Source organism: Anoplophora glabripennis, unplaced genomic scaffold (genome assembly GCF_000390285.2).
Source record: "Anoplophora glabripennis isolate ALB-LARVAE unplaced genomic scaffold, Agla_2.0 scaffold503, whole genome shotgun sequence".
Taxonomy (NCBI): Eukaryota; Metazoa; Arthropoda; class Insecta; order Coleoptera; family Cerambycidae; genus Anoplophora; species Anoplophora glabripennis.
The window spans coordinates 170,481-197,644 of record NW_019416593.1 but is presented as its reverse complement, the minus strand read 5'-3'; the positions used below and the strand labels follow the sequence as shown (position 1 = coordinate 197,644).

At 32.6% G+C, this 27,164-nt stretch overlaps 3 protein-coding genes across 3 annotated transcripts in view; 1 reads left to right on the top strand and 2 right to left on the bottom strand.

Moving 5' to 3' along the window:
• LOC108914826 (neurobeachin) overlaps positions 1-27,164 on the top strand; it is a 265,755-nt gene that overhangs the window by 178,934 nt on the left and 59,657 nt on the right. The window lies entirely within an intron of this gene.
• LOC108914828 (protein mab-21) lies at positions 12,241-14,336 on the bottom strand. Its single transcript, XM_018720725.2, has one exon. It carries the CDS (start codon positions 14,159-14,161, stop codon positions 13,064-13,066), a length of 1,098 nt encoding a protein of 365 aa, XP_018576241.1. The 5' UTR covers positions 14,162-14,336; the 3' UTR covers positions 12,241-13,063.
• On the bottom strand, positions 23,990-25,443 carry LOC108914827 (protein mab-21-like). The gene has a single exon (XM_018720724.2). It carries the CDS (start codon positions 25,441-25,443, stop codon positions 24,343-24,345), a length of 1,101 nt encoding a protein of 366 aa, XP_018576240.1. The 3' UTR covers positions 23,990-24,342.

Genomic DNA, 27,164 nt, shown 5'->3' with positions numbered 1-27,164 from the left:
TCAAGTTAATTTGTTTAAAAATGATGATGAAATATTAATATTTATTAAATTGTTAACATATGTAATTATTATAAAATCAAATAGTAACTTCTGTAGTTTAGTTAGTACTATTTTTCTTCGAATTAAAAAAAAATCGTTGTTGTAAGTAGATTAGAAGCTGCGATATATTTTTTTTATTTAATCGCAGTGACCTTAATTATTAATATTAAGAGCCGAAATTTGGCGAGAATATACATTAAGAGTTATATTTTCATGCCCTACATTAACATTAAGGTGAATTCAACTATTTAAATGCAAAAAAGAAGATAGCTGCGATGCGTTCTATTACTCGGTCTATCGATGGAGCTGAAAAAATTATATATATATATCTCGCCATATCTCGGTTAATAATGAACCTATCGAGATGATTCTTTTTTTTTAATTTGTGGTAGCGCGAAAATTCATGAGCATTGAAGCTATGGTATTAACATTATTTCAACCCGAGATTTAATTTTTTATTTTGCCTCGCTCTTCCCACTCGTTCGCTAGATCGAGTAATAGAACGCATTGCCGCTATCTTCTTTTTTGCAATTAAATAGTCGAATTCACCTTAATGTTAATGTAGGACATGAAAATATAGCTCTTAATGTATACTCTCTCCAAATTTCGGCTCTTAATAATTAACGACACTGCGATTAAATAAAAAAAAATTGTCTCATCTTCTAATCAACTTAGAACAACGATTTTTTTTTAAATTTGAAGAAAAATTGTACTAACTAAACTATAGACGTTAGTATTTCGTTCTATAATAATTACCTATCTTAACAATTTAATAAATATTAACATTTTTTCAGTCATATTTGAACAAATTAAATTTAAAAAATTAAATTCTCAATAAATGCATAATATGTCGATACAACTATTTAGGTACAAAAACAACTAATGATCGAAACTCTACAACGCCTTTGAGCTTGGGAAAAATCAATTGAAAATAACATCTTAGATAACAAATTGCGCCAACGCCAAACTAATGAAGTTTTCGTGTAGAAATTTACTTACAAATTTATTTAATACCTACCTTTTTTGTATAAACCTTTTTTCTCTATGAATAACAGTTTTTTACGCGAGTCAAAAAACCACTTTTCCATAACTTTGACCATTGTTTTAACAAAGTTTCCCAACTAGTCTCGAGTTGATTTTTTGATATTTGGTATGCAACTTGCTGACACGTAATAACACAAGCACACAAAAAAAAGAAAAGTTGTCTGTACTTTTCATGCGACATATGTTATATGTACAGGGTGGGTAGTAGAAAAATTTTGTATTTTTCCTAGCACTTTTTCGTGAATTTTTGGTATTTCTGACCTGTTCTTTGAGGTTAGGAAATTCATATGATAGCTCAATTCTGACACCGGTTTCGTGATCCGGAGGCAAAGGAAAGTATAGTAAAAATCTTGAGTATTCCTGTATTATCTACTAATATTTTTAAACATATACCAAAATTGCACTGGAAAATTCGTGTTGTTATTTCTAATGCAATATTATGCTAATTATTATATGTAAATTATGTACACTTGGTGATTTATTCAAGAGTATATATTGAACTAGTACGAGTAATACTAAGATTTCCTGGCATATATCAAAATTGTAGTGCATATTAAATTTTCAATAGTCCTTTTGTAATTCCTAATGAAAAATTTTACAAATGTTCATATGCATCTTGTGTATGATTTTTAAAAAGAGTTTTGAACTAGTACATTTTTCGAAATTGCAGAAAAAATTTCTCGACCAATACAACTATTTTTAAGCAGGATTTAAAAATTACATTTTAGCAGCCGTTTTGTATTTTAAAATGCAAAAATATTGAATCTTTCAAGATTATTTTTTCTAATTGATAGAATAAATTTGAGGTAGTGTAGGATTTTTCGAAGGTACCTATAGGAAACATTTCTAATTCTAATAGTATTAACATTTTTAAACAAATACCAAATGTTACATTAGGGACTTTGTTTTTAGTAGGTCTCTTATATTTTCTAATGCAAAATTATGCAAACTTTTATTACACTTGATGATTTTAACTTACTTCAAGATTCTTGAAAGCAGTAGTTCTTGAAAGTACAGCAAACATCTTGAACTAATTCAACTAATATTAATATCTTGAAGCAAATGTCAAAATTACGTTGAGAACTTCACATTCGGTAGTTTTTTTGTGATTTCTAGTGTAAATTTTTGTTAATATTTATGTTGAATTTGTGTACACTTGATGATTTTGTCTTACTGATAAAAAAATATTCAAACGTATAGTAAAAATTTTCACAATTTTTTTTTCTATTATTTCTAATGGCAAACTCGATACTTTGCGTAAGTGTAGCTTGATGATTATTGACATTTTCAGACAAATATCAAGGTTTCCTCAGCCTTGGAAATTTTTCGAATGTATAGCAAAAATTTCGAATTCTCGGACAAATTAGGCAAACTTTCGTATATCTGGTATAGTTAAATTTGGAAACTGCAGGTATACAAAACGTGACTACAATTTGTTATTAAATCCTCATCGTGCCTTAATGAGAACCGGGCAATTAAATCTCGCATAATCGCGATTCGTATTGCGGGCATTTAAAACTCGAAGCCCGAAGAGGGAAAGGATGGGGGCGCCATAACTCACCCGGTGCGAGCTCGCCTCGCTCATGGCGCGCAGCCCGGCAACAAAGAGGTCGCGGGAGGAGATAATTTAGTGGTGCCGCGGCGGACAAACGCGCCGACAGTGTAAAACACGGGCCCACAAAATCAATCAGCAATAACTCGATGGCCGCGATGATCCGCGGGCACGCAGATGCGTCCCGCTGCGGCCCACGGCAATTAATGCGGGGTTTCTTAATAACTCACCGAGGCAAACGGGATAAGGGTTTTAACAAATGCTTGAAATCATCAAAATTTGCGAACTGTCAGGAATAAGGAGACTAATTTTTCCGAGTGAAAGGTTAACCAAGGTCCGAAAATTTTCACTAACCTTTCGAAACTAGCATGGTTTCATAACACGACTGGCAGCCTTAGGAAGGGATTCAGAGATAAATATCTGTATTGGATCAAATAAAGAGGAGATATTCTTACTGAGATAGGGTTGCATTACCATCGTGAACTTTTTTAAATAGCAAAGCCAATTCCTAGTTAAATTATAAATTTAACTAGGTTTTGAAAATATTCACTAATAGTCCAGGCGGTACTTGTTTCGGGTTGGGTAAAACGCATATGATCGGAGATTTTGGCTTTGACGGCTTCTAAATAACTTCTAATTATCAGAAATGATAATTTTTCTATGCAAATAAAAAAAAAACGTGGGCTTAATTGTTATTGCAAAAAAGTATAAAAAAATAGCAAAAAAATTCATTTTTTTCTTGGATTTCTCGTCGACAACTTAGCAACTATTCATTTTAGACAAAAATGGAAGAGGAAAAAAAGTTTTGTAATTAAATTTTGATCAAGATAGAGTTAGTTGCAATTCGAAAAAATAATTATTGTTGTTGCAAAAATCGGAAAAATCATTTAAAAAATTGCAAAAAATGCTAGTTTATTTGTCAATTTTTTTCAGACACTTGAATAATACCTAGGATCTTCATACTTTTCCCAATTAAACTTCTTAGTGCATAGAATCATCACACCAAATTTCATCCAATTCGGTTCGATAGTTTTTACATAATAATTGTTTAATTTTTTTATTTTTTTTAAATTAAAAAATTTTCAAAATCAAATTTCTAAAAATCTAAAGCCTTTGAATACTTGAAAATTTCACCACAAAAAGAAGAGCTCTCAAGCTTTAAAATGCTTTTTGAAAAATTCAAATCGGACGATTAGGTGAGCCGTGGTGATTGTTTAAACATTTTCGCAATTTTCACGCTTATAAACAATTGCAATAATTTAATGTTTTTTCAAATTTTTTTTTATTTTAAAATATGGTTTGAAAGTACTCGGAAAGGCGAGTATTTAAAAAAAAACCTGATGATCCGCCCATTATTTTCGGAGTTATAGCCCGTTAAAGTTAACCCTTATTTACAGCAAAACTATAAGGGCTGTTTTTTGAACCAATAGGTTTGTTATTCCGAGTACTTTCCAGATATAAATTTTCAAAATTTGCAATCACGGGCGTCCCATTTAAAATGTCACTCAAAGATATTCAAGACCGCGTGAAATCAATGAGGTATCAGTGGTGGGGGGAGCAAACACACAGCTACTCCGATCTGAATTCTCGAGTTCAAAATTGCGACACTCGGAAAAATTTCACTTATCTCAGCGTCTAATGGACCAATTTCGATGATTTTTTTTTAAATCGATGTCTCGCAACTAAAAAATTCAATTATCATATTTTCAACTACATTTTATTATTAATTATTGGACTTTTGACATGCCGATAAACAGTTACTTTAAAAAATGATTAATTTATTATGTTTATTTATTTACTATGTTAATTTTCACGACCAAAATTTTTGCATGTTGCACCATGTTGTTGGTATTAATTAAGTATCCAAAAGATTCTTATACTTTTTTTTATAAATAAAAAATAAATTTTAGATAAATATTTTAAAAGTAAACGAAAAAATTAAAATTATAATTATTCACAATTTATTTTTTTTTGAAAGATTTTTAGAAATTTATCGTACAACTAAAAATTAATACCAATTTTCAGTTGTTTATTTAAATAATTATTGTTTAAACAATTTTATAATATTTAAACAAACTTACTAGTATTACCTGGTGCAACATGCAAAAATTTTGGTCGTGAATATTAACATAGTAAATAAATAAACATAATAAATTAATCATTTTTTAAAGTAACTGTTTATCGGCATGTCAAAAGTCCAATAATTAATAATAAAAGGTAGTTGAAAATATGATAATTGAATTTTTTAAGTTGCGAGACATCGATTTAAAAAAAAATCATCGAAATTGGTCCATTAGAAGCTGAGATAAGTGAAATTTTTCCGAGCGTCGCAGTTTTGAACTCGAGAATTCAGATCGGAGTAGCTGTGTGTTTGCTCCCCCCACCACTGATACCTCATTGATTTCACGCGGTCTTGAATATCTTTGAGTGACATTTTAAATGGGACGCCCGTGATTGCAAATTTTGAAAATTTATATCTGGAAAGTACTCGGAATGACAAACCTATTAGTTCAAAAAACAGCCCTTATACCCTTATAGTTTTGCTGTAAATAAGGGTTAACTTTAACGGGCTATAACTCCGAAAATAATGGGCGGATCATCAGGTTTTTTTTTAAATACTCGTCTTTCCGAGTACTTTCAAACCATATTTTAAAATAAAAAAAAATTTAAAAAAACATTAAATTATTGCAATTGTTTATAAGCGTGAAAATTGCGAAAATGTTTAAACAATCACCACGGCTCACCTAATCGTCCGATTTGAATTTTTCAAAAAGCATTTTAAAGCTTGAGAGCTCTTCTTTTTGTGGTGAAATTTTCAAGTATTCAAAGGCTTTAGATTTTTAGAAATTTGATTTTGAAAATTTTTTAATTTAAAAAAAAAAAAAAAAATTAAACAATTATTATGTAAAAACTATCGAACCGAATTGGATGAAATTTGGTGTGATGATTCTATGCACTAAGAAGTTTAATTGGGAAAAGTATGAAGATCCTAGGTATTATTCAAGTGTCTGAAAAAAATTGACAAATAAACTAGCATTTTTTGCAATTTTTTAAATGATTTTTCCGATTTTTGCAACAACAATAATTATTTTTTCGAATTGCAACTAACTCTATCTTGTTCAAAATTTAATTACAACACTTTTTTTCCTTTTCCATTTTTGTCTAAAGTGAATAGTTGCTAAGTTGTCGACGAGAAATCCAAGAAAAAAATGATTTTTTTTGTTATTTTTTTATACTTTTCTGTAATAACAATTAAGCCCACGTTTTTTTTTTATTTGCATAGAAAAATTATCATTTCTGATGTTATTTAGAAGCCGTTAAAGCAAAAATCTCCGATCATATGCGTTTTACCTAAGTACACTCTTTGTAAAATAGATACCGCCTGGACTATAACATTTCGACAGCAACATGGTTCCAAGATACTCGGCTATTTCGATAAATATTGGGTTGAATAGAGAGGAGAAGTTCTTATGAAATGGGGTTATGATTGAAATTCGAATTGGTTGCATTACATTCGTGAACTCTTTGAAATAGCCAGGCTAACTTGTTAATAAAAATTAGATAGGTTTCGAAATTTTTCACTAACTTTTCGATAGAAAGGTGGTTCCAAGACAATCGGCTAGCAGCCTTAACCATTTATTCTGGGATTAGCGATATTTTTATAGGGTCACATAGCGGAGGGGATATGTGATTATGATTGAAATTCGTGTGGTTGTAATACATTCATGAATTCGTAAATAAAAAAATTACTAGGTTCCTAAAATTTTCACTAATCTTTCGTAACATCACAAGAGTTCAGAAAGTATATTATTCCTTGACCTAGCAACAACACTCAACTTTAATGTTATATGCTTCATTTAAAAATATTTTTCATTAAGGAAAGATACCATATTTTTTTAAATTAAGTTAGTTACCTGCTTCTAAAACACTATAATTATATAGGTACTTGAAAGATATACCTAGTTGGTTTCAAGAGTATTGTAATGGCCCGAGCATTGTAATGCTCTGGCCCACGTTAGTTTTACAATTTATTTATTAGAGACTCTTTGAAAACTTAAATTTCGGCCAGAATGTGAGACGTCTCCACGTATTTAACGTTAACAACTAGGCGTTCCACCGACCGATTATTTTACAATTTGACTGTGACACTTACACGCAACACGCTGAGTATCGCGCTCAGAAATATGCAGATCAGGTATATATTTAGTACGTATTAATTTACACAGAAGAATTATGTACACACACACGACGTGTTAACTTGATGTCTCTCATTATTCATGAAATAGGCACGACATTTAGACGACAGTAAAGTGAAAGTGAATAATCCAAATGTATCGAGAAAAATTAGCGATTAGAGGTCAAATATCAACATCAGGTACTTTTATTAAGGATTTTTGTCTTCTTACCACCCAAACATTGTCGTTTCTTGCACCTTGTGCCGTTGGTCTTTGCAACTAATTTTATTTTCTAAAGTATGAAATCCATATCTTAAAATTCAAACGTGACGTAGATTAGACTTATTGTTTTGGTGTAATGAATGTTACATTTTTGCGTATTTTTATTATCATTTTGATAGTTTGATCCTATAGCCATTGTCCAACCCAAACTCAGATAGTACTAAAACAGCAGAAATCATCAGATCGGCACCACTGAAATACTAGTAGCTCAAATTCTCACTTGTGCCGATGCCGAAGGCCCGCCAGATAACTGCTGCTTCTCGAGCAGAACATCCCGGAGTTTAATCTCTTCTTGGTCGTTGGAGGGGTGGTTGCGTTTCATTGCTCCTCTTCGTGTGTGTTATTTTGTTCACCGATGTGTAAACACATTTGGACCCGTCTTAGTTTCTACGAACTAACACAAATGTTATCTTGCTTCACCATAACAAAAATGTTGTCTTGTTTCACCATAAATTAAAACAATATCCATTAACTCCGAGTTGCTGTACATTTAACTCATTTTTGACACTTAAAAAGTAATGTAATACCTACCTACTAAAAAGTCGGATTTCAGTATTCGGAATTGCCTGAGGCCACGTGGAGAAAGAGAGAGAGAGAGAGCGCGAATGACGCTAGAGACTATAGTAGCCCAGCTATGTAAGACTTTAAAATACTACAACTTCAATAATTTTTTTCTCAGATACTATAAGGGTTTTACAAAAATTTTCTTGACGATATTGATTCCATTTTTCATGCCGCATCTATTCCCAAATTTTTTTGGATAAGTTGTGAATCACCTAGTATAGTTCTATAACTAAGCTATGCTATCTAATGATAATAATGATAACACGTTTATTGTCCAACATATTATAAATACAGTTACAGGATGAATATACCTAAATAAAGAAAAGAATATGTCAAAAATTCTCAATCCTAAAGAAATAAAAAAATATAAAAAAGTATTAAATGTGTATATGGTTACAATATTGGCACAGAATTGATGATTTGTCAGATGGTACTAACATTAATGCCACAAGTGTCGCATATCAAATTCAAATTTTTACACATAACATATACGGGCGTATTTAAAAGTACATACAGGGTCGGAAAGTCCCCATGGTTCATCGGCCGTTACGTGAGAGCGATAAAGAAAGTCATAGAAATCCGTGCAATAGATAAAAATGGCTATAATGAAAGCGTCTAATAGTCACCGCCCATTTCGCCCTTCCACAAATAAGATCCACTTTTTATTTGTGGAAGTGCGAAATGGGCGGTGACTATTAGACGCCTTCATTATAGCCGTCTTTCTCTATCCCACGGATTTCTATGACTTACTTTATCGCCCTCACGTAACGGATGATGAACCATGGGGACTTTCCGACCCTGTATATTGGTCTTAGGCAATGATTTATTATATCGCTCTTTGTCGTTTCAATATTCTACACCATTCATGTATCTAAAATAGAATTAATTGAAATATTCACAATATATACAGTAACCTAAAGGTACCTATATAATATATTCTTGTTCTTTCGCAAGTAAATATCGTGACGTTAGCTGAAGCCACTAAAACTGACACAGTCGTTGAAAACGGTGTTAGTAGTCATACATTGTTTGTAGAATACAAATGTGGAAAAATAAAATGAGAATACTAGATGTAAGTTTTTAAAGAAGTTGCCAATTCAGGACTGAAAGTTTGGAGATTATTTTTTTAACAATTAATTGAGGTAAAGCAAAAATATAATCATTATCTATAGTATATTAAATTTCACAATAGTTTATACGAATTAGATACAGAGCATATATTATTGTCTTATACCCAATGTACGCATAAAGTTAATTTTAATTAATGCTTGGTCGACAGGCTACTTAAAAATTCGATTTAATGGCCTTAAGTGTTTAGTATGTGATTGTAATAATAGTTGGTACACGTGTGAACAAAGTACTTATGTTATCTTAAGTGCACACTAGAACCACTAAGTTATGGACAACAATAAATTATAAAAAGATTTATTATGGTGAACACTGAATAGTGACGTCGAAATATGTAACTTTGTACGCAGCGCTGTTAAGGTGCGTTTGCATTGCAAGATAAATTTAAAATTTTACAAAATGTAATAGTAAATCATGTAAATCGTTTACTCATTGTAAAGGTATTACAAAAAGGTTGTTTGAATAGTCCACCGCTAGCCTCGATGCATGAATGGCAATGGTGGAGCAATGAATTACTAAGTGCAGCAAAATCTTGATTAATTTGAATTTGATGTGAAACTCTTATAATTTTGTTTTCTATCTGTTCTTCATTGTTCATATATTTTGAATAAACCATTTGTTTTATGTCACCATAGACCATAGAAGTACCTAATAATCTAGTGGATTAGGAACTGGCGCTCCAGCATGCCACTCAATTTGGCCACGTTCACCTATTTACCTACCCACTAAAACGATGGTCCACGCATTCTACCACAACGCTTGAAGCATGTGGCGCAACCCTTAATTTGTATTATTCATAGATTGTCTCTGAAAATTCCACAGCACGTGTTAAAATTAATTTCCACATCTAAAAACAAAATCAATATCTGGAAAATTTGAATTACCATTTTTAGAATAATACCTATCAGTGTATCAGTAACAGCGTTCGGTATTGCCTCTAGATATGCTTTGCCCTTTTTTAATTGCAACTGATGCAAAGACAAGGAGACAATTGTTTTGTTGTTAGGGACTGTTACTTGGAGTAACCAAGTAACCAAGTCCCAATTTAAATGGGTTTGAAATATTATTTCTAAGTTACACCCTGACAGAAGAGAGGGCATTTTCTTAATTAGTTAGGAGGAGATGGCGGACCCCTAGGGGTCCTAGAACCACTGATCTAGAGCATCCAATGTCAATATCGAACCCTACTAGTGTACTTTTACATTTTTGCGTTTTCACTATATAAATAATTAACAGTAGTACTTACAATTATTATTAAATGTTCTCTTCAAATTTTTTTTATTTGCATTTTCTATTTCAAATTGTGCTTAAATTAATGTCACTAATCGCATTAATAAAATTTGGTTATTTTTTTGGTGACCTCTAAAATTAGCTCCCCCACTCAAAAAAAGACCATCAACCACATTCTGTCTTAATTTGACATTGACAGTGAACGTGAACCACTTAAAAATAATTTAAATGCGGATTAAACTAAAAATACCGTCTTTTGACCTTAATCATTATATTTTGGTTGTAAATTCCGTTTGGCGCTAATATATTTCTGTATATTAACTCTCCCAGAGACATAATTTACGGCTGTTATAAATTACAACTTCGAAAATTCACAGTAGATATTAAGCGTCCTGTCCAAGCGTGAATTATAAGGAAATTCTTTAGAAACTAGTTAAATGATCGTCATCGTGTTTCCAATTAATGAAAAATTAAACGATAGTTGAAATGCCTATCCGCATTATTAAAATATAGATGTGTATAACTCATTACGGAGGCCGTTTAGATAACTCGGATTGTTGTAGGTAGCTCGAGGATAGTTCTTTTTCTCCATAGGCGATGATATATAGCCGTATTAATTTACATTATACCAATTAATTCCGATTTCCTATGCGAGATGCAGGTTGAACGAGACAGCCAGGATTTCTCTCTTATCAGAATTCCATTCGAAATTTGTATAAATTGAGATAAGCGCGTTAGAAACAAGGTACCGACTACCGTTTCCGAAGGCATTACCATAAAGTTAGGAAAGTGTTACATTGATTTCTTTTCACTTAAACCATGTCTAAAATAGTTACTAATCTTTATATCTAATACCTACTACTGTTATCTAAAGAATTGGGAATTGTTTTCCTCGACATTTGGATAATTTTTTGGAAATAGAATAGTACAGTAAAATCACACATAATTTTGATATTTATGGGACGAGACTTGAGATGTAAGTACTAAGTAGAAGTATGGACATATGACATATATACACACTAAATTGTAATGATCTTAAATTCTCCAAATGCAATCGGCTATTTAGACCTAATAAATGGATGTGAAAATTGCCGTATATGAAGATGGAAACTATTTTAGATAAATTAATACGAAGTGTAGAACTGAGGATACAAATAAGTAGGTACATGTATAGTTTCATCTAGTAAGGTAATTGTTGAGTTCTTTACATTTATATGCATCCATTGTTGCTTAAGTTGTAGGTAATTTTCTATAAATAAGAAATTTTATATGTAATTCCTAAATCCTAAATTCTTAAATTGATTTCGTTTGCCTGCATATGGGAGTTGGTTTACTTTTAAATAAAACAATTACCTATTTCTTTTATCCCAGTTACCTTCTTGTGTATGGGAAAATTATTACAAATATTATAGTTCCATTGTTAATAGTAAAGCAAATATCATTTTCAACATTATTTCGTTCAATAACTGAGGAACTAATTGGTGTTTCATTTTGCAAAAAATTATTGGGTACAATTGGGATGTATAGTTTTCTTTTTTTAAGTTTTTTAAACACTCAAAATGAAGACCAATATGTTACATTTAATGACATTTAAAATATTTGGAGACATTTTAATGCTCTAATACCGTGTTTCTTCATTTACTATATTTGTTATTAAAACAAGGCACATCAAAAATTGACCAATTTTCAGTTGTGATATGGTTTCTTTTTTACCAAAATGTAATGCACATACATATCTGCGGATATGAATAAAGAAGCTAATAAATAAATTTTAAACATATTTTAATCAGTTTGCGCTTAATTTTTCGGAAATATTGTGACTTAGATATAATGAATAGGACATAAAATATTTCTACAAAAATGTGACTCAATTTTTAGCCTAGAGTATGACATAAAACAGGTACTTAGTATTCCATATACACGTTTTAGTCATTACAAAATTATTTCGTGATAAAATAACTAGGAACACTTGTAATGTCAACGTTTTGTTAACTTTTGTCACTTCATAATTTTGTTAATGGTCATCCACATAATTAGGCATATGTTTTAAGAAATGGCGTACCTTTTTTGCTCATAAACTGTTTGTTTGAAATAGTAGGTATCTGAATGGTTTTCTTAATAGTCCTGCAAATCAACTTAAAATTTATATTACAAGTATTTTTATGGTTGCTGGGAGGCAAATGAAAGGCTAAATCCACATCTAATATAAATATATTTAAAATTCCATTTATATTACAAAAATACCGTACCTTACTAATTAATTACAATCATACAGCAGTCTATACTAGAGAATCACAGTCTTGAGTTGAAAGAAAAAAATAGTGAATAGTTACAGCTTCCCGACGCGACGGGTTTGAAAGGCCCGGAGCTCCTGCTGAGTAAGGGCATAACAAATAGTACCAGCATTAAAACAATCGTTTACCGTCGCACTACTACCCGTCGTGGTACCCCCTTGGGCGGTACCCATCCGTTATTTATTATAATTTTTACAAGAACGGACAACTACTTATTTTTGTCCCATGTAACACGTGAAAACAGCTTAAAATTACAGAGAACCATCCTTAGCTCCGAAGATATATGTAATGTAACCCAAAAGAAACAGAACGAATTTTTTTCAACACTGATACATGTCCCAAAACGCTTTGTTTCGAAAAATAGAGTCGTGAGTCAAACGTTGACTTTAATTTTAATATTAAGTAACAAAAATAAGTATTCTAATCACATTCAGGAAAAATGAAAAAAATAAACGTTTTTACTAAAACATGTTTTGCGATAGACAAATATATTAGAAATTTTAAATAAAATTGATAGATATTTTCCCTAATAATACTTGAAATCACCTAGTTTTAATTGTTACTCCGGTTGGTTTTTCCTCGCAAAACATTGAAACAAAAATACTTGTAAAATATCTTGTATTTCATTTAAAAGTAAGTACTCACTTTTATCTACTTCCTAACTAACAGTTTCCTATAAATTTGGAGTTAAGGATGAATCGTACTTTCCAATATTCAAAAATACTTACAAAATTTAACAAAAAGAGAAAACAACACTACAACTTATCAAAACACCTAGAATTCGTCAACATCTCCCTCGTGAGTCTCCACACCTGTTTGGAGGCGTTCTCTAAAGCACTAGGCGATTTGCCTTTAAACAAGTCCAAATTGGGCAGGAAATAGTGAGGACACCTTTTGCACTGAAGGCAGGAAATTAGTTGCAGGAATATCCCGTTTATCCTGTCGGCTATACAGGCTTCATCCCATTCGCTTTCCCTAGGATGTTTCTCGCACTCGTACAAGAGTAAAGTCTTCATGTGGTAGCCTGTAACTGGGTTGCCAGGTAGATCCAAGTGTCTATCTCTGAGAGTTTTCAGGATGCTGAGACATCTCCGTCTACAACCGCCCTGCAAGAGCCGATTCTCCGCTTCGAAGAAAGATAACACCCAAGCGTCACCTTCCATCGCAGACTGCTTCCCTTGGAGAGCTATACATTCCTTCGACAACAAGTCAAATCCCTCAGTTTTCACTTCAACTACAAGATTCGGATGCGGCCAAGGGATCTGCGGTAAAGGCCAATGCGCCGCACTCCTAGGCCAAAGGCCTGCACATTTGAACGCTGGCGTTATCTGCACTATGTACCTCTCTCGTATCCTTAACTTCACTTCAGTGGTGTCAGCTATCATTTTAACAGAGTCTCTATATGAACACTTATCACAGGCTTGAGCTACCAAAGTTTGGAACCTGGACCGCATCTTTCTGGCCGACAGATATCCCGAAGCGGTGATGAACTCGACCCACAGAGACATAGACCGCTTCCTGCCGTCGCTCAACTTCAAAACAGCGCAGCCGGGTAAGGTACCGTCGTCCACAAAGTTCAACACACCCATCTGGTTCAGGTAGATGACCACTTCGAACTCCACCGGGGATATCACCTCCAAACCGTCGTATCTTCCATTGTAGTCGGTTAGGGATGAGATAAAGCGCGGTTCTTGGACTTCTACTTCCTTCAGAACGTCTTGAACAACTCGGCAGACTTCTTGTATCGTTTTGGAGGTCTGTAGTTTCCTGGCCTGGACCTTCTCGGTGTAGTATTTGTTGAGTTGATAGACCATCTTGGACTGGGCCGCCAGCATGTCCGGTGGCACAAGCATCTTGGCGTCCTGAGGGCTACTAGAGCCGCGACTTTCCGCCGGTGCCACGGTGATGGTGATATCTTCCTCCGGGGGCCAGGTGGGGGTTGGTTTTTGGGCTAGATCGCCACCGCCGCCGCTTTCTTTATCTGATACGGTGAGACGCGGCTCAACGCTGACTGTGATGGATCGACTGAGGCTCGTGAAACGACACTGTAATGTATAAAGACGGCTATAGCGGGCGCGGGCCAGGTGAGAAACGCCCCTCCCATCGGAGGCGGGGAGCGAGAGGGCGACACGCCTACCGCGCGCGCCCAATAGTCGCGTGACGGCTTCGCGGTCGCGGTTCGTCCGCCACCGCTTGCTCTTTGACGGATCGCGATATACGGTGCGGGAAAAGCGAGGGCGCAGCGTTCCATGCGCGGCTCGGTCGCGGTAATGATTTTATCCGAGCCGCTATGTACGGGGCGCTTTATCAATCTGCTGCCGGATTTCCTCGAAATGGTTATAGACCGGGAGATATTAGACTGAAGTTCGACGACGTCTTTCTCGTTTATGCCTCCGAGAGTACTGAAAGGTAACCGAGAGACAAGTACAATAAACTAAATTTAAAAGATGGGCTGCGGGACACCTTTGTGAAAATTCAATTTTCCTTTTCAAAAAAATAATGTGTACAGCGACGTATTTCTCACTTAAGGGCCCCATATTCTTTAAATAGTGTTTTCCGCAAAGGCAAATAATTTCAAACATTTAATAACTGAATAATCTAAAGCTTATCAAATAATAGGAATGTTATGTCATGTCACCTGAGTATTTTCAAAGACGCCGCAGTAAAACGAATAAACAGGTGCAAAAAACGATCAAACCCTCAAGGTTTTAGGTACTGAAATCTACGAAAATACTAACTTATTTAGACATAACTCCACATGTAAATATTCCTATAACATTTACTTGCTTAGTCCTACATATAAAATTGTTTACTTTTATTTATAAGTAGGTACGTGAAAATAGTTCTTAAAATGTGGGGTTAAGATAACAGAAAACGCATGTTTTACAAACGCTTTTTTTAGTTATTATTTTATTTGGGTAAATTTAAATGGTAACAATGAATAAACAAAACATCAAGGATTTTATTTTTCTGCTTACTTTTGTTCTACACGTTTTATTTTTCAAGATTTCAGTACCTAAAAATGCCAGAAATTTCACCATTTCTCGGCCAGGGATATGGCCACCTTAAGCCATGTTCATAATTTGAAGAGAAGTATCGATTTTATCACAAAATTTTCTTGGCATAAGTGTCGCAAGGGACCTAAAAGTGGAAAACTTTGTAAGAAAATGTGAAAAACTTCTTTATTTGTCTACCAATTTCTAATTAATGCCAATTAGAAATATGACATTATTATATTCGAAAAGATCATAAAAAACATTGGCATAGGTCCTACTAAGGACTAAAGAAAATAGAGCTTTGGAAAAGCTGCGGAAAATTTGTATTTTCATTCTATAACTTTCTCATTTATGCCGTTGAAAATTTATAATACTATAAATAATGTACTGTGCCAAGTAGGCATAACTCCTCTGTGGGTCCAATATGAAGGCATAAATAAGCCCCAAAGTTGTACAAAAAATTCATGAAAATTTGTACGTCTTTCCCCTTATGCCATTTTGCATGCACGTAGGAAACTACATTATAAAGTCATATAAATGTAGGCATAAGTCTACACTGGATTTTCATGTTGTAAATTAATTTGAATTTTAATACGAGTCAGGTCGACAAAGTAGAAAAATAATAGAAAATTACCACAATTTTTTCGTTTATGCCGTTTCGTACACGAGTAGAAAATATTATTAAAAGCCACTTTCAAGAGTGGCATGAATGCCACAAGGTACCGTCGTATGTAAAATGTTCATGAATTTTCCTACAATTTTTCAAAAAATTTTTAGCATATAGTCCTCAGCGGGGACTTATCCCCTTTAAAAAATGAATACTTTCACTTTTTTCTTTGCAATAAGCTTTAATTTATTCACGAGAAAAACGTTGACCAAAACGAAAAATTTTCCGCAGCTTTTCCAAAGCCCTATTTTCTTTAGTCCTTAGTAGGACTTATACCAATGTTTTTTATGAGCTTTTCGAATATAATAATGATATATTTCTAATTGGCATTAATGAGAAATTGGTAGACAAATAAAGATGTTTTTCACATTTTCTTACAGGTCCATTTCCATTTTCCATTTATCCAGTTTTTCCATTTTAGGTCCCTTGCGATACTTATGCTAAAAAAATTTTGTGATAAAATCGATACTTCTCTCCAACTTATGAACATGGCACAAGTGAGAAATACGTCGCTGTACACATTATTTTTTTGAAAAGGAAAATTGAATTTTAACAAAGGTGTCCCGCAGCCCATCTTTTAAATTTAGTTTATTGTACTTGTCTCTGGGTTACCTTTACTCTCAGAGCAGTGACTATAACAAGAATTATATTCTTGTTATAGTCACTGCTCAGAGGCATAAACGAAAAAGACATCGTCGAACTTCAGTCTAATAACTCCCGATTTATTAGAAGTAGAAGTGGGCCTATAACTTCATGATTCACATATTTAACAAATTAACTTTCAGCACTGAAAGAATAACAGCAAATTAATATGTACCTATTTCTTAATAGCAACTGAAACACAAATAAGGAAGATCATACCGCCGGTACGCAGAGAAATAAAACTATTTTTTGAAAATTTGAATAAAAGTTTTTTTTTTTCTTTCATGTTGTCGTGGTTTAGCGGAGATTACCTACCAATAATAAATGTGCTAGTTGCTATATAAATCCGTCACCAGAAAATGTGTAGCTAAATTTGTTTCTAGGATTCTAAATTCTCCACTTTACTTAGTGTTATGTAACAGACTATAACCTTATTCTTCATCGGATGGAAGATGTCCTTTGGAGAAGACATACAATAATTTCTTCGAAAGCAAAAGTCGTCCTACTTAGACCTTTTTTAAGATTTAATAGCTAACTAAACTCGTATACAGAAATATTTCTGCTTAATAATGATATTAACTTTTTACTCTTTGGAACAAAACGGAAGCATTCGAAAGTATCATTATACTCCGGCGAGAGAAAAGGGAATTTTAAAATTTCCACAATTTGATGAAGTTATATCAATACAAAGTCAGATATCAATACAAAGACGTGATATTTGTCTCAGATCAATTGCAAATATTGCAAAAATAAATAAATATTAGAAAAGAAGGAATAACTCATCGAGTTTTTTCTCATATACTTAGCACAAGTATTAAATTTTAGATATAATACTCTTGCTTAATGAAAAATTAATATTTTCCATACTCAATTTTAAAAATAAGATACAGAAATTGACTTGATTCATCCTACAATGTACCTACCTTGCCGAAACAACTTTGTAGCCACATCACGAAAAAATGATACACGAATAGTAGCAGCAGATTTCAAATTAAATACATTTTGTTTGATTTAACAGCTCGGGGCAAAATAATAATATCAGATGTTGAAATTGTAATACCTATACTAAGTTTACAAATAACGCTTCATGTATAATTTTTGTAAATAAGCTGAAATCCAAGAGGGGCAAAATTAAAATACCGGAATACGTAATTTCCTGCTAGGTCTGCGATTTGTGAATAAATTATAGACTATATATTTTAATTAGCCATTTTGTAATATACAAAATAAGAGGGGTAATAAATATCACTGAACATACAATCGTGTGCACTTGTAATTGACAATATTAAAGAAGCTAAACAAGAGTTCACGGGTTAAATTTTCATTCCCGTCGTCAAAAAATCAATTTCATTCAATATGAAAAAACTTGAAACTTATTTAGTAATGTCAAATACACATTTGGCTATTAATCCGAATTTCGATAAAATGTCAGATACTTTCACCAATTATCGGTTAAAGTCCCTAGTAAAACTGTTGCATTTAAATTTTCTAATTATCCATAAAAAAAAATGTTCGGTTTCTTCACGTATTGTTGATGTGTACAAAATTAACCTTCTACAAATATGTCTGTCTTTCATCATGCCATGTGAAGATAAAGTACGAACCAAGGATGTACGATTTACTGACGGATGTTATTTATAGTTTGAAAAAAACAAACAAAATAACAGCAATAAATTATTTGTAATAAAAAATTATCTCTTGTCCTGTTACATTTTTATCACACACGCATGTTAGAAGAATACCATTAAACAGTATATTGACTTTGACTTTCTTGAATATATTTAGAAAATGAATACTTACCTATTTACTAAGCGTCGCCCATGGGTAAATAATAATTCTTAATAATTGCACTTTTGGCGAAGGCGCCAATCTTACGAAAGAAAATTTTAAATTGTATTGTACACAGGGTGGTCCAGATTTTAATAGACAAACTTCGGGAAACTACTAAACAACAAAAATTAACATCACTTTGCTCTATGAACATAGGCGCAGAAAGCCACCGTTTATAAGATACAGGGAGTTTAAATTAACATAAATAAAACAATTTTTTAAAATATCTGGAAAACAGCTTTATCAAATTTATCCAAATTTGGTACACATTTTTTTTTCAAATATTTCCTCTAGTTTTGTATGCACATAGTCCTAATTCAAAGACCAGTGGCGGAGAAACAAGGATATGGTTTTCTTATTTACAGTAAAACTTCTACGCCACTGAATTAATTGGTAATATGAATACATTTTATAATGGTCTGAAACATTCCGGGTGAAAAAACATTATTTTATTTTTCTCGAAAAGTGAATGGTTTATGAGTTATGAGACATATTATTCAAGTAAACAAAGCGTTGAAATCGGGAAAAATAAAACAAATTTGGGTGGTCCAGATTTTAATAGACAAACTTCGGGAAAGTTTTAAATGACAAAAATTAACATCACTTTGCTCTATGAACATAGGCGCAGAAAGCTACCATTTATGACATACAGGACGTTGAAATTAACAAAAATAAAATATATTTTTTAAATATCTGGAAAACCGCATCATAATATGTCCTATAACTCGTAAACCATTCATTTTTCGACAAAAATAAAAGAATGTTTTTGCACCCGGAATGTTTCAGACGGTTGTAAAATGTATTCATATTTACCAATTAATTCGGTGGCATAAAAGTTTTACTTTAAATAAGGAAATGATATCGCTTGTCCGCCACTGGTTTTTGATTTTGGACTGTGTGCATACAGAACTAGGAGAAATATTCGAAAAAAAATGTGTACCAAATTTGGATAAATTTGATGAAGCGGTTTTCCAGATATTTAAAAAAATTGTTTTATTTTTGATAATTTCAACGCCCTGTATCTCATAAACGGTGGCTTTCTGCGCTTATGTTCATAGAGCAAAGTGATGTTAATTTTTGTTGTTTAGTACTTTCCCGAAGTTTGTCTATTAAAATTTGGACCACCCTGTATATTATACAAGGTGTTTGGAAAAGTTTGTACAAAATTTAAGGAGGTGAAAGTAGAGCCAAAAATAGTAAAAAAAGTTCCTATAAACATTGGTCCTCCGGAGCACCGTTACTGCGATATGGCCCTCCAAAGGGGTCTTATCATTTGGATATTTTTTAAAATAACTTTCTTTCTGATTAAGATAATGGAATGAAAATTGTAAGTAATAATCATACCATAAGGGTCTTTAACTGTCATAAGTCAAAATCGGCTATAAATAAAGATAGTTTTTTAACTACCCTTAACAGACATTTTTCGAATTTTTTTTAAAGCAAATAATATTATTTTTTAATGAATTAGATTAAGAAAAAATTTTTCTATTTTTTTTCGAATTCTGTGTAGTTTGGTCAGAAATAATTATTTTTTAAATAATGTATGGCTCAGAACAGTAACTTTTTTTAACATTCTCACATAGAATTCATCTTTCATGGTGACAGTTTCGTTGTAATGATACTAATGATTGGCACTTTCGCGTGCTATCATTTAAATTCTTACGTTTCATAGTTGAGATTTTTTTTTGCTTGACGTTGCATTTAATTAGATTATTTTACAATCATGAACCATCATGCTTTTAGTAACCGTGAATATGCCAATATGCATTCATTTTATTTACGGTTTCTGTAATGGAAATAGTCTGGGGGCTCAAAAAGAGTATCGGCAACGTTTTAACCTCTGCTAGATTGTTTGGGAAAATTCATGCAAGAGCGATGGAATCAGGAAGCCTAACTCCAAGATATCGTGAATTTGATCGTCCAAGGAGGCGTAGGCATGATTTAGACGAAGTAATTGTAGGATTTTTTAACGTAATCCTGCTGTGAGTGTGAGAAGAGCGACTGCTCATGATGGTTCATGGTTGTAGAAAAATCGAATGAAATGCAAAGTCAAGCACAAAGATCACAACTAAGAAGATAAAGAAACGTAAAAGTTTAAACGATAGCACGCAAAAGTGACAATCATTAGTATCATTACAACGAAACTGTCACTATGAAAGATGCCTACTATGTGAAAATGTTAAAAAAATTTTACTGTTTTGAGTCATACATTATTAAAAAATAATTATTCCTGACTAAACTACGTAGAATTCGAAAAATAAAACTAGACATTTTTTCTTTAAAAAAGTGTAATTCATTAAAAAATAATATTTGCTTTATAATTCAAAGGAATAAAAAAATTCGAAAAATTTCTGTTAAGGGTAGTTAGAAAACTATCCTTATTTAAACCGATTTTGATAAAACTTGTGACAGTTAAAGACCCTTATAGGATGATTATTACCTACAATTTCTCTCCATTATCTCAATCAGAAAGAAAGTTATTTTACAAAATATCCAAATGATAAGACCCCTTTGGAGGGCCATATCTCAGTAACGGTGCTCCGGAGGACCAATGTTTATAGGAACTTTTTTTACTATTTTTGGCTCTATTTTCACCTCCTTAAATTTTGTATTAACTTTTCCAAACACCCTGTTTACTACCTTTAGACTACTTCACAAATCATGCTTTAGTGCGATGACGTGAATAAGTTGCTTATTATCTACCTAGGAAAAAAACCGTAGTGTAGAGAGAAGTCATCATTTGCATTTCTAATTGATTTAGATTTAGATATTATATTTGAAAATACTAAATTTGTTGCTGATTTTTACTATAACTAATAAATACTTTAGTAAATGTTTGTAAATATTATGGGTGCAAGATTATTGCTAATATGTTTTCTTAGGAATCAAAACCATCTAAATGAATTGTTGCAAGAAATTGTAACAACTCAACTTATTGAATCAATTTTCTTTCTTTCTTTCTTTGACGATTTTGCCAATGAACTAAAAATCTTCAACATTTCATCATTTGAAACAACAAAATTCAATTTTCTTTATGTACTTTTTACGCCTCTTAATAAGTGAAAACTGTTGTAATGAGCTTTACAAAGAAAAATTATCTTTAGAATTACTTATGATATGAAGCTATATCTACCTATAAAAAATTGAGTAGTTTTTAAAATGGTTACATTATAAAAACTTATAATAAACCAAAAAGCAGAGTATCATACACTGTTACACTGTAAAAATATAATTAAATTTCACTTTCATCGCACACCAGATTGAGTATAATTTTCACTGTATTAATATGAGTACAATAACAATTTTATGAGTGAGATCGTTAAGGCAGAATTGACAAATTTTACTCATATCTGAGTTTTTGTTATGTTACTACCTAGCAAGTGACTTTTTACATTATTATGAGCTTATACGAGTACCAATAGGTATAATAATTAAGAATTAAGTTTTCTCAAATAGGCATGATACAAATATTTGCTTGACTTAACGAACGGAATGAAATTATTTTAACGTAGGTATTCAAAAGTGTTATTGTAGGTGAAAGTTACATCTTAACAGATTTTCTTGAAATATAGAACAAAAGAAAAGGCATCATTAACTAAAAACAGTGAACAAAACTAGTGGATTAAGCTTAATATACAATAAATGAAAGAAGACAGTAACTCATTATTCAGATTCTATCGTTCAAAAAATGTACCTATGCCCGTTGATGTATAAAGTCAGAAATTATTTTCTTAAATTCAATAATAAATTTGCCATGACGCTATGAAATAATTTGAAGTATAGGTATAAGTTTAATTAAGCTATTATTACCTGTACGTGTAGGTATACTAGTTCATCATAATTTATCGGTGTACAGACATATAATTTTGTTTAATATCTAGCTGGATATAGAAATAATGGATACGTGTAATTACCTTATAAATTATGTTTCACTTTGTATACCTAAATATATATTAGGTATATCATTTAATAATTAGAAATCTTGTAGGTTTGTAGGTACTACAGTGTAGTAGGTAGTCTTGTAGGTACCTACACAATTTAAAATAGCTGATGAATATAGGAAATATAAAATTAATTTCTGTTTCAAATAAATATCTAGTAAGAAACTACTGAAAATTGCAAAACAGAATGTCGTTCGGTTCTTACATACCCATATATTTTTCATTCATATTATTATTGCTTTCGTGCATGAAGAAACTATTACTATTATTATTATTATTACATTCGAAACTTATTATACATATAGTAGATAAAAATCTACTGTCCACTGTTAAAAACAAGTTTAAAATAATTCCATTTCTCTATATAGGTACTCGTATACCTACCTATACCTTCCATTTAGATAGGTATACTTAATTACTTAACAATTAACTGAAATTTATATAAGTACTCTAAGTATGTACATGCATGTAACAAAATAAAAAAATGAACTTTATTTGTTCTTATTAAAAAAAATGTAAATGTAAATGTTGGTATTCTAATATGCAGTAATTAAAGTAATTATGTAGACACTTAAACTGCAAGCAGAATTTTATACAAATTCATGAATAATACCTTCCTACTTAGAGTAAGTAGCGAATATAATCGGTAAATAAGTATTCGTTTTATTTATAAATGAGATACTGGAAATTTGTTTAATACCTATCTTTATTTGACTAGTACAAATAGCTTGTACAGGATATATCGTCATGCTTTAACGCTTCTGGATTTCATTTATGGATAAAATGTAGTATGTTAATGAACATTTTTTGCTGTAATAGTTCAAAAATTAGAGAGTACCAATACGAACAGTACATTCATTTTTAATAGGTACTTAATATTACACTCATTTTTATACTAACTTAACAGGTATACTTGCTGCAATACCTTCTTAAAAATACAATTTCATGAACAATGACAATCATATTCCAGAACCATGATTGTTCAATGATCTTTCTTTATGTTCACATTTCTGTGTCAGCGTCGTTAATTATTATCAGAGGATTTTTTCTATAGATGCCTAGACACCTATCTACTATTATTATCATCAGTTTGTTTTTGTGATTAATTTGAAAAAAATATATTTTTATTCATTTAAGATCGATCCATGGCTGTTTCTTTATTGAATTTGAATATTAACTTTTGTATAATGTTTTTCCCCTCTCTTCTTCATCAGTTATAAACAGTGTTCTGCCTTAATTATTTCAAATATTTTCATTTAATTGACATTTTGCAAAAACAAATTCCAGTTTGAGTTATAATAGTTTGTAATAAAGAACATTAACATTTTTTTGTTCGAAATATTGTTCTATTTATCGACCGTAAACGATGCAGACCATTTATATGTGATTTAAATATAAAATTTGGCATTTGGGAACGGAAATATAAAATAGTATTAACATTTAAATAAGCCAGTGAATAAATAATATTTATTATATATGTACATAAAAAACAAATATTTCACGCAACAACTATTACCAACAACAGTCTTTTACAAAAAAAATGAAATATTTACATACAAAATTGTAAATATAAAACAATTTAAAGCGTCTCGTCTCTAAAACAGTACAGATAAATGACTACTTAAATTAAAAATTTATATATTTACACAGTACAGGTTTGAATGTAGGTATATACAATCCTAATATAATTAGGTATAATTTATTATAATCTTCAGCGAAAAAAACGACATTCAATCACGAGCGCCTATAGATAATCGGCACGTTTGCGAACTTATGGCACTAAAACGGGTTAAAGTACTCCTACATCTCACTATGGGGGGCGAGTTCATGAGATCATTCAAGATTTTTCGTTGCTGTTACCGACATTCATAACAATATAAGAGAACATTTATTACAAAACGCGAAACAAATAAACGTTTAGAATATCACGTTATAAAATAAGTTAAATCAGTCAAATTCTAAAGTTTTTCTAAGCATCTGGTGTTGGTTAACATCTCCCTGGTCAACCTCCACACTTGCTTCGCAGCATTCTCCAAAGCACTAGGAGATTTGCCCTTGAACAAGTCCAAATTGGGCAAGAAGTAGTGCGGACACCTCCTGCACTGCAAGCAGGAGATCAGTTGCAGGAAAATCCCGTTGATCCTGTCTCCGATGCAGGACTCGTCCCATTCGCTTTCCCTGGGATGTTTTTCGCACTCATACAGCAAAAGAGTCTTCAAGTGGTAACTGCTAACTGGATTGCCAGGCAGATCAAGGTGTCGGTCTCTTAGTGTTTTCAAAATGCTGAGGCACCTCTTCCTACAACCTCCTTGAAGAAGACGATTCTCCGCTTCGAGGAAAGACAGCACCCAAGCGTCGCCCTCCATAGCGGATTGCTTGCCTTGAACAGCGACACTTTCCTTACTCAACAAATCAAAACCTTCTGTTTTCACTTCCGCAACTAAGTTGGGATGCGGCCAAGGAATGTGCGGTAGAGGCCAGTGTGCTCCCGACCTAGGCCAAACCCCTGAGCATTTGAACGCCGGCGTTATCTGCACTATGTACCTCTCCCGTATCCTTAACTTAACTTCGGTAGTGTCCGCTATCATCTTCACACAGTCCCTGTACGAACATTTATCACAGGCTTGAGCTACCAAGGTCTGGAACCTCGACCTGATCTTCCTGGCTGATAAATACCCCGAGGCGGTTATAAACTCAACCCACAAAGACATGGACCTCTTCCTGCCGTCGCTGAGTTTCAACACCGCACAACCGGGCAAAGTGCCGTCATCAACGAAATTGAACACACCCATCTGGTTCAAGTACAGCACAACCTCGAACTCCACCGGGGAGATGACCTCCAGTCCCTCGTACCTCCCGTTGCACTCGGTTAAGGAAGATATGAAGCGCGGTTCCTGCACTTCGACTTCTTTCAGGACGTCCTGCACCACCTTGCACACCTCGCGGATGGTTTTGGCGATGGTGGCCATCCTCGACTGCACCCTCTCCCCGTAGTATTTGTTTATTTGGTACAGCATCTTGGACTGGGCCGCCAACATATCAGCCGGCACCAACATCATGAACGCGCCGTCGGCCGTCTACTAATCCGCGAGATCGGTTAGAGGAGGCAGGGCCGCGAAGGGGGCGGGGCCTGGGACTCCGCCCAAAGGATTATCTCCTGCTGAACTGCGCAGAGATGGTTATCGATCCGACGGTTGAGACGTGTTGAGTGCGTGGCTCCTCCCTTCTGTCACATCGCGGCTTGACGGACGTCGGGTTAGAGTGGGTTGCGATTCCATGGTGTCTTCCTCCACGCCGTTTGTTTCCTAGTTTAATGATAAAGTCTATTCTGTCGGTGTGTACGTACCTTTATGTTTTATGATACGTATCGGATGAGTATAACTCAGTGGATAATGGGTATTAGTTTCTAGGGGTGCTAGTTTAATTTGTTACTTATCTTGTTCTGTTTCTGAATAAGCAATTGTGATTTGTTCCATCGTGTAGACGTATTTATTTGATACAGAATTACAAATGTTGTTGGTTTAGATACGATTCTTAAACGCAATTTTCGTAGTAACAAATTTAGTTTATTTTATTAAATATGAACAGATACCTATCTAAGACATTATATTGTTCCTGTTCTTCGTAACAATTAACGTGGAGAAACGCCTTAAAAAAATTACTATATTGTGATCCGATTGCGTAAAAAAACTGTCACAATTGAAAGGTATAGAAGGTATATTCATATAATTCCACAAAAAATATTTTATTATTGATTTCTACAATTTGCATCAACCTCTGTGTTTGTAGTTGAAAATATTGTAAAAGTATACTTAAACATGTATTGCTTGACTATGCTATCTTCCTAAAAATGCACTTTACTTAAACTCTATGAAAATTTGTTTAAAATACATTTGATTTAAACATCTGTCGATCGTAAAATTATACCAAACAATAAAACATCTTTAATACTACAAAAATAGTTAATTTCTCCAGATTATTCCATTATTTTCCAATTCAGTATTATGCATTAATTAATTTGACATCATTATTAAATAAAAAATTAATTGGAACGTTCGTTTTTATACGAATTTATGACCCGTTTACTCTGTTCTTAAACTGTTACATCTGTTAGAATTATCTAGTGTGATTGATACTTTTAATGGCGCAACTTGAACAACCGATAGACCGTCATTAGAAGAAAATTAGGACATATCTCATGTCGAATTGTATTTTCGTACAAAGGTGCCGCCACCAATTTATTTTTATGGATAAATACCTAAGTATGTTTTAAATGTTAACTAGAAGTTTTATAATTTATTGACTTGATAATCGATTCTAAATTATTTTAAAAATTCTTCTCTAATCGCGGATCGCAAGTCTGAAATATTGAAAATGTACAAAGATATCAAAAGTGTTAAGATAATTCGAAAACAAATATTGAAACTGTACAAGATAGTCAAAAGAATGTCAAAAATTTGTCTACTTATAGTTAATCCTACAAACGATGCTCCATTCTATTTTTTTACATTTTCTAGCTTTCTTCTAATGAGTAACTATAATATTTGAAAACAATTTGTTTGAGATTAACGAGGTACAATATAAAAATATCATATCTTGTTGGTACCTACTTTCGAGTAGGTACTTAAAGTTTTATATATATAAAAATACACACAGGCATCAAACAACAGGTACGTCGAGCATCAATTGGCTTCGAGGCAAGCCCTATCTGTTTACAGGCTCGAGAGAGTAAAAGGAGATTGCATGTAGGCCTTGGAAAGAGCAACACAAATACCTTTTA

Excerpts from the sequence above, each read along its gene's own strand:
- LOC108914828 (XM_018720725.2), bottom strand. The coding sequence starts at position 14,161 with ATGCTTGTGCCACCGGACATGCTGGCGGCCCAGTCCAAGATGGTCTAT.
- LOC108914827 (XM_018720724.2), bottom strand. The coding sequence starts at position 25,443 with ATGATGTTGGTGCCGGCTGATATGTTGGCGGCCCAGTCCAAGATGCTG.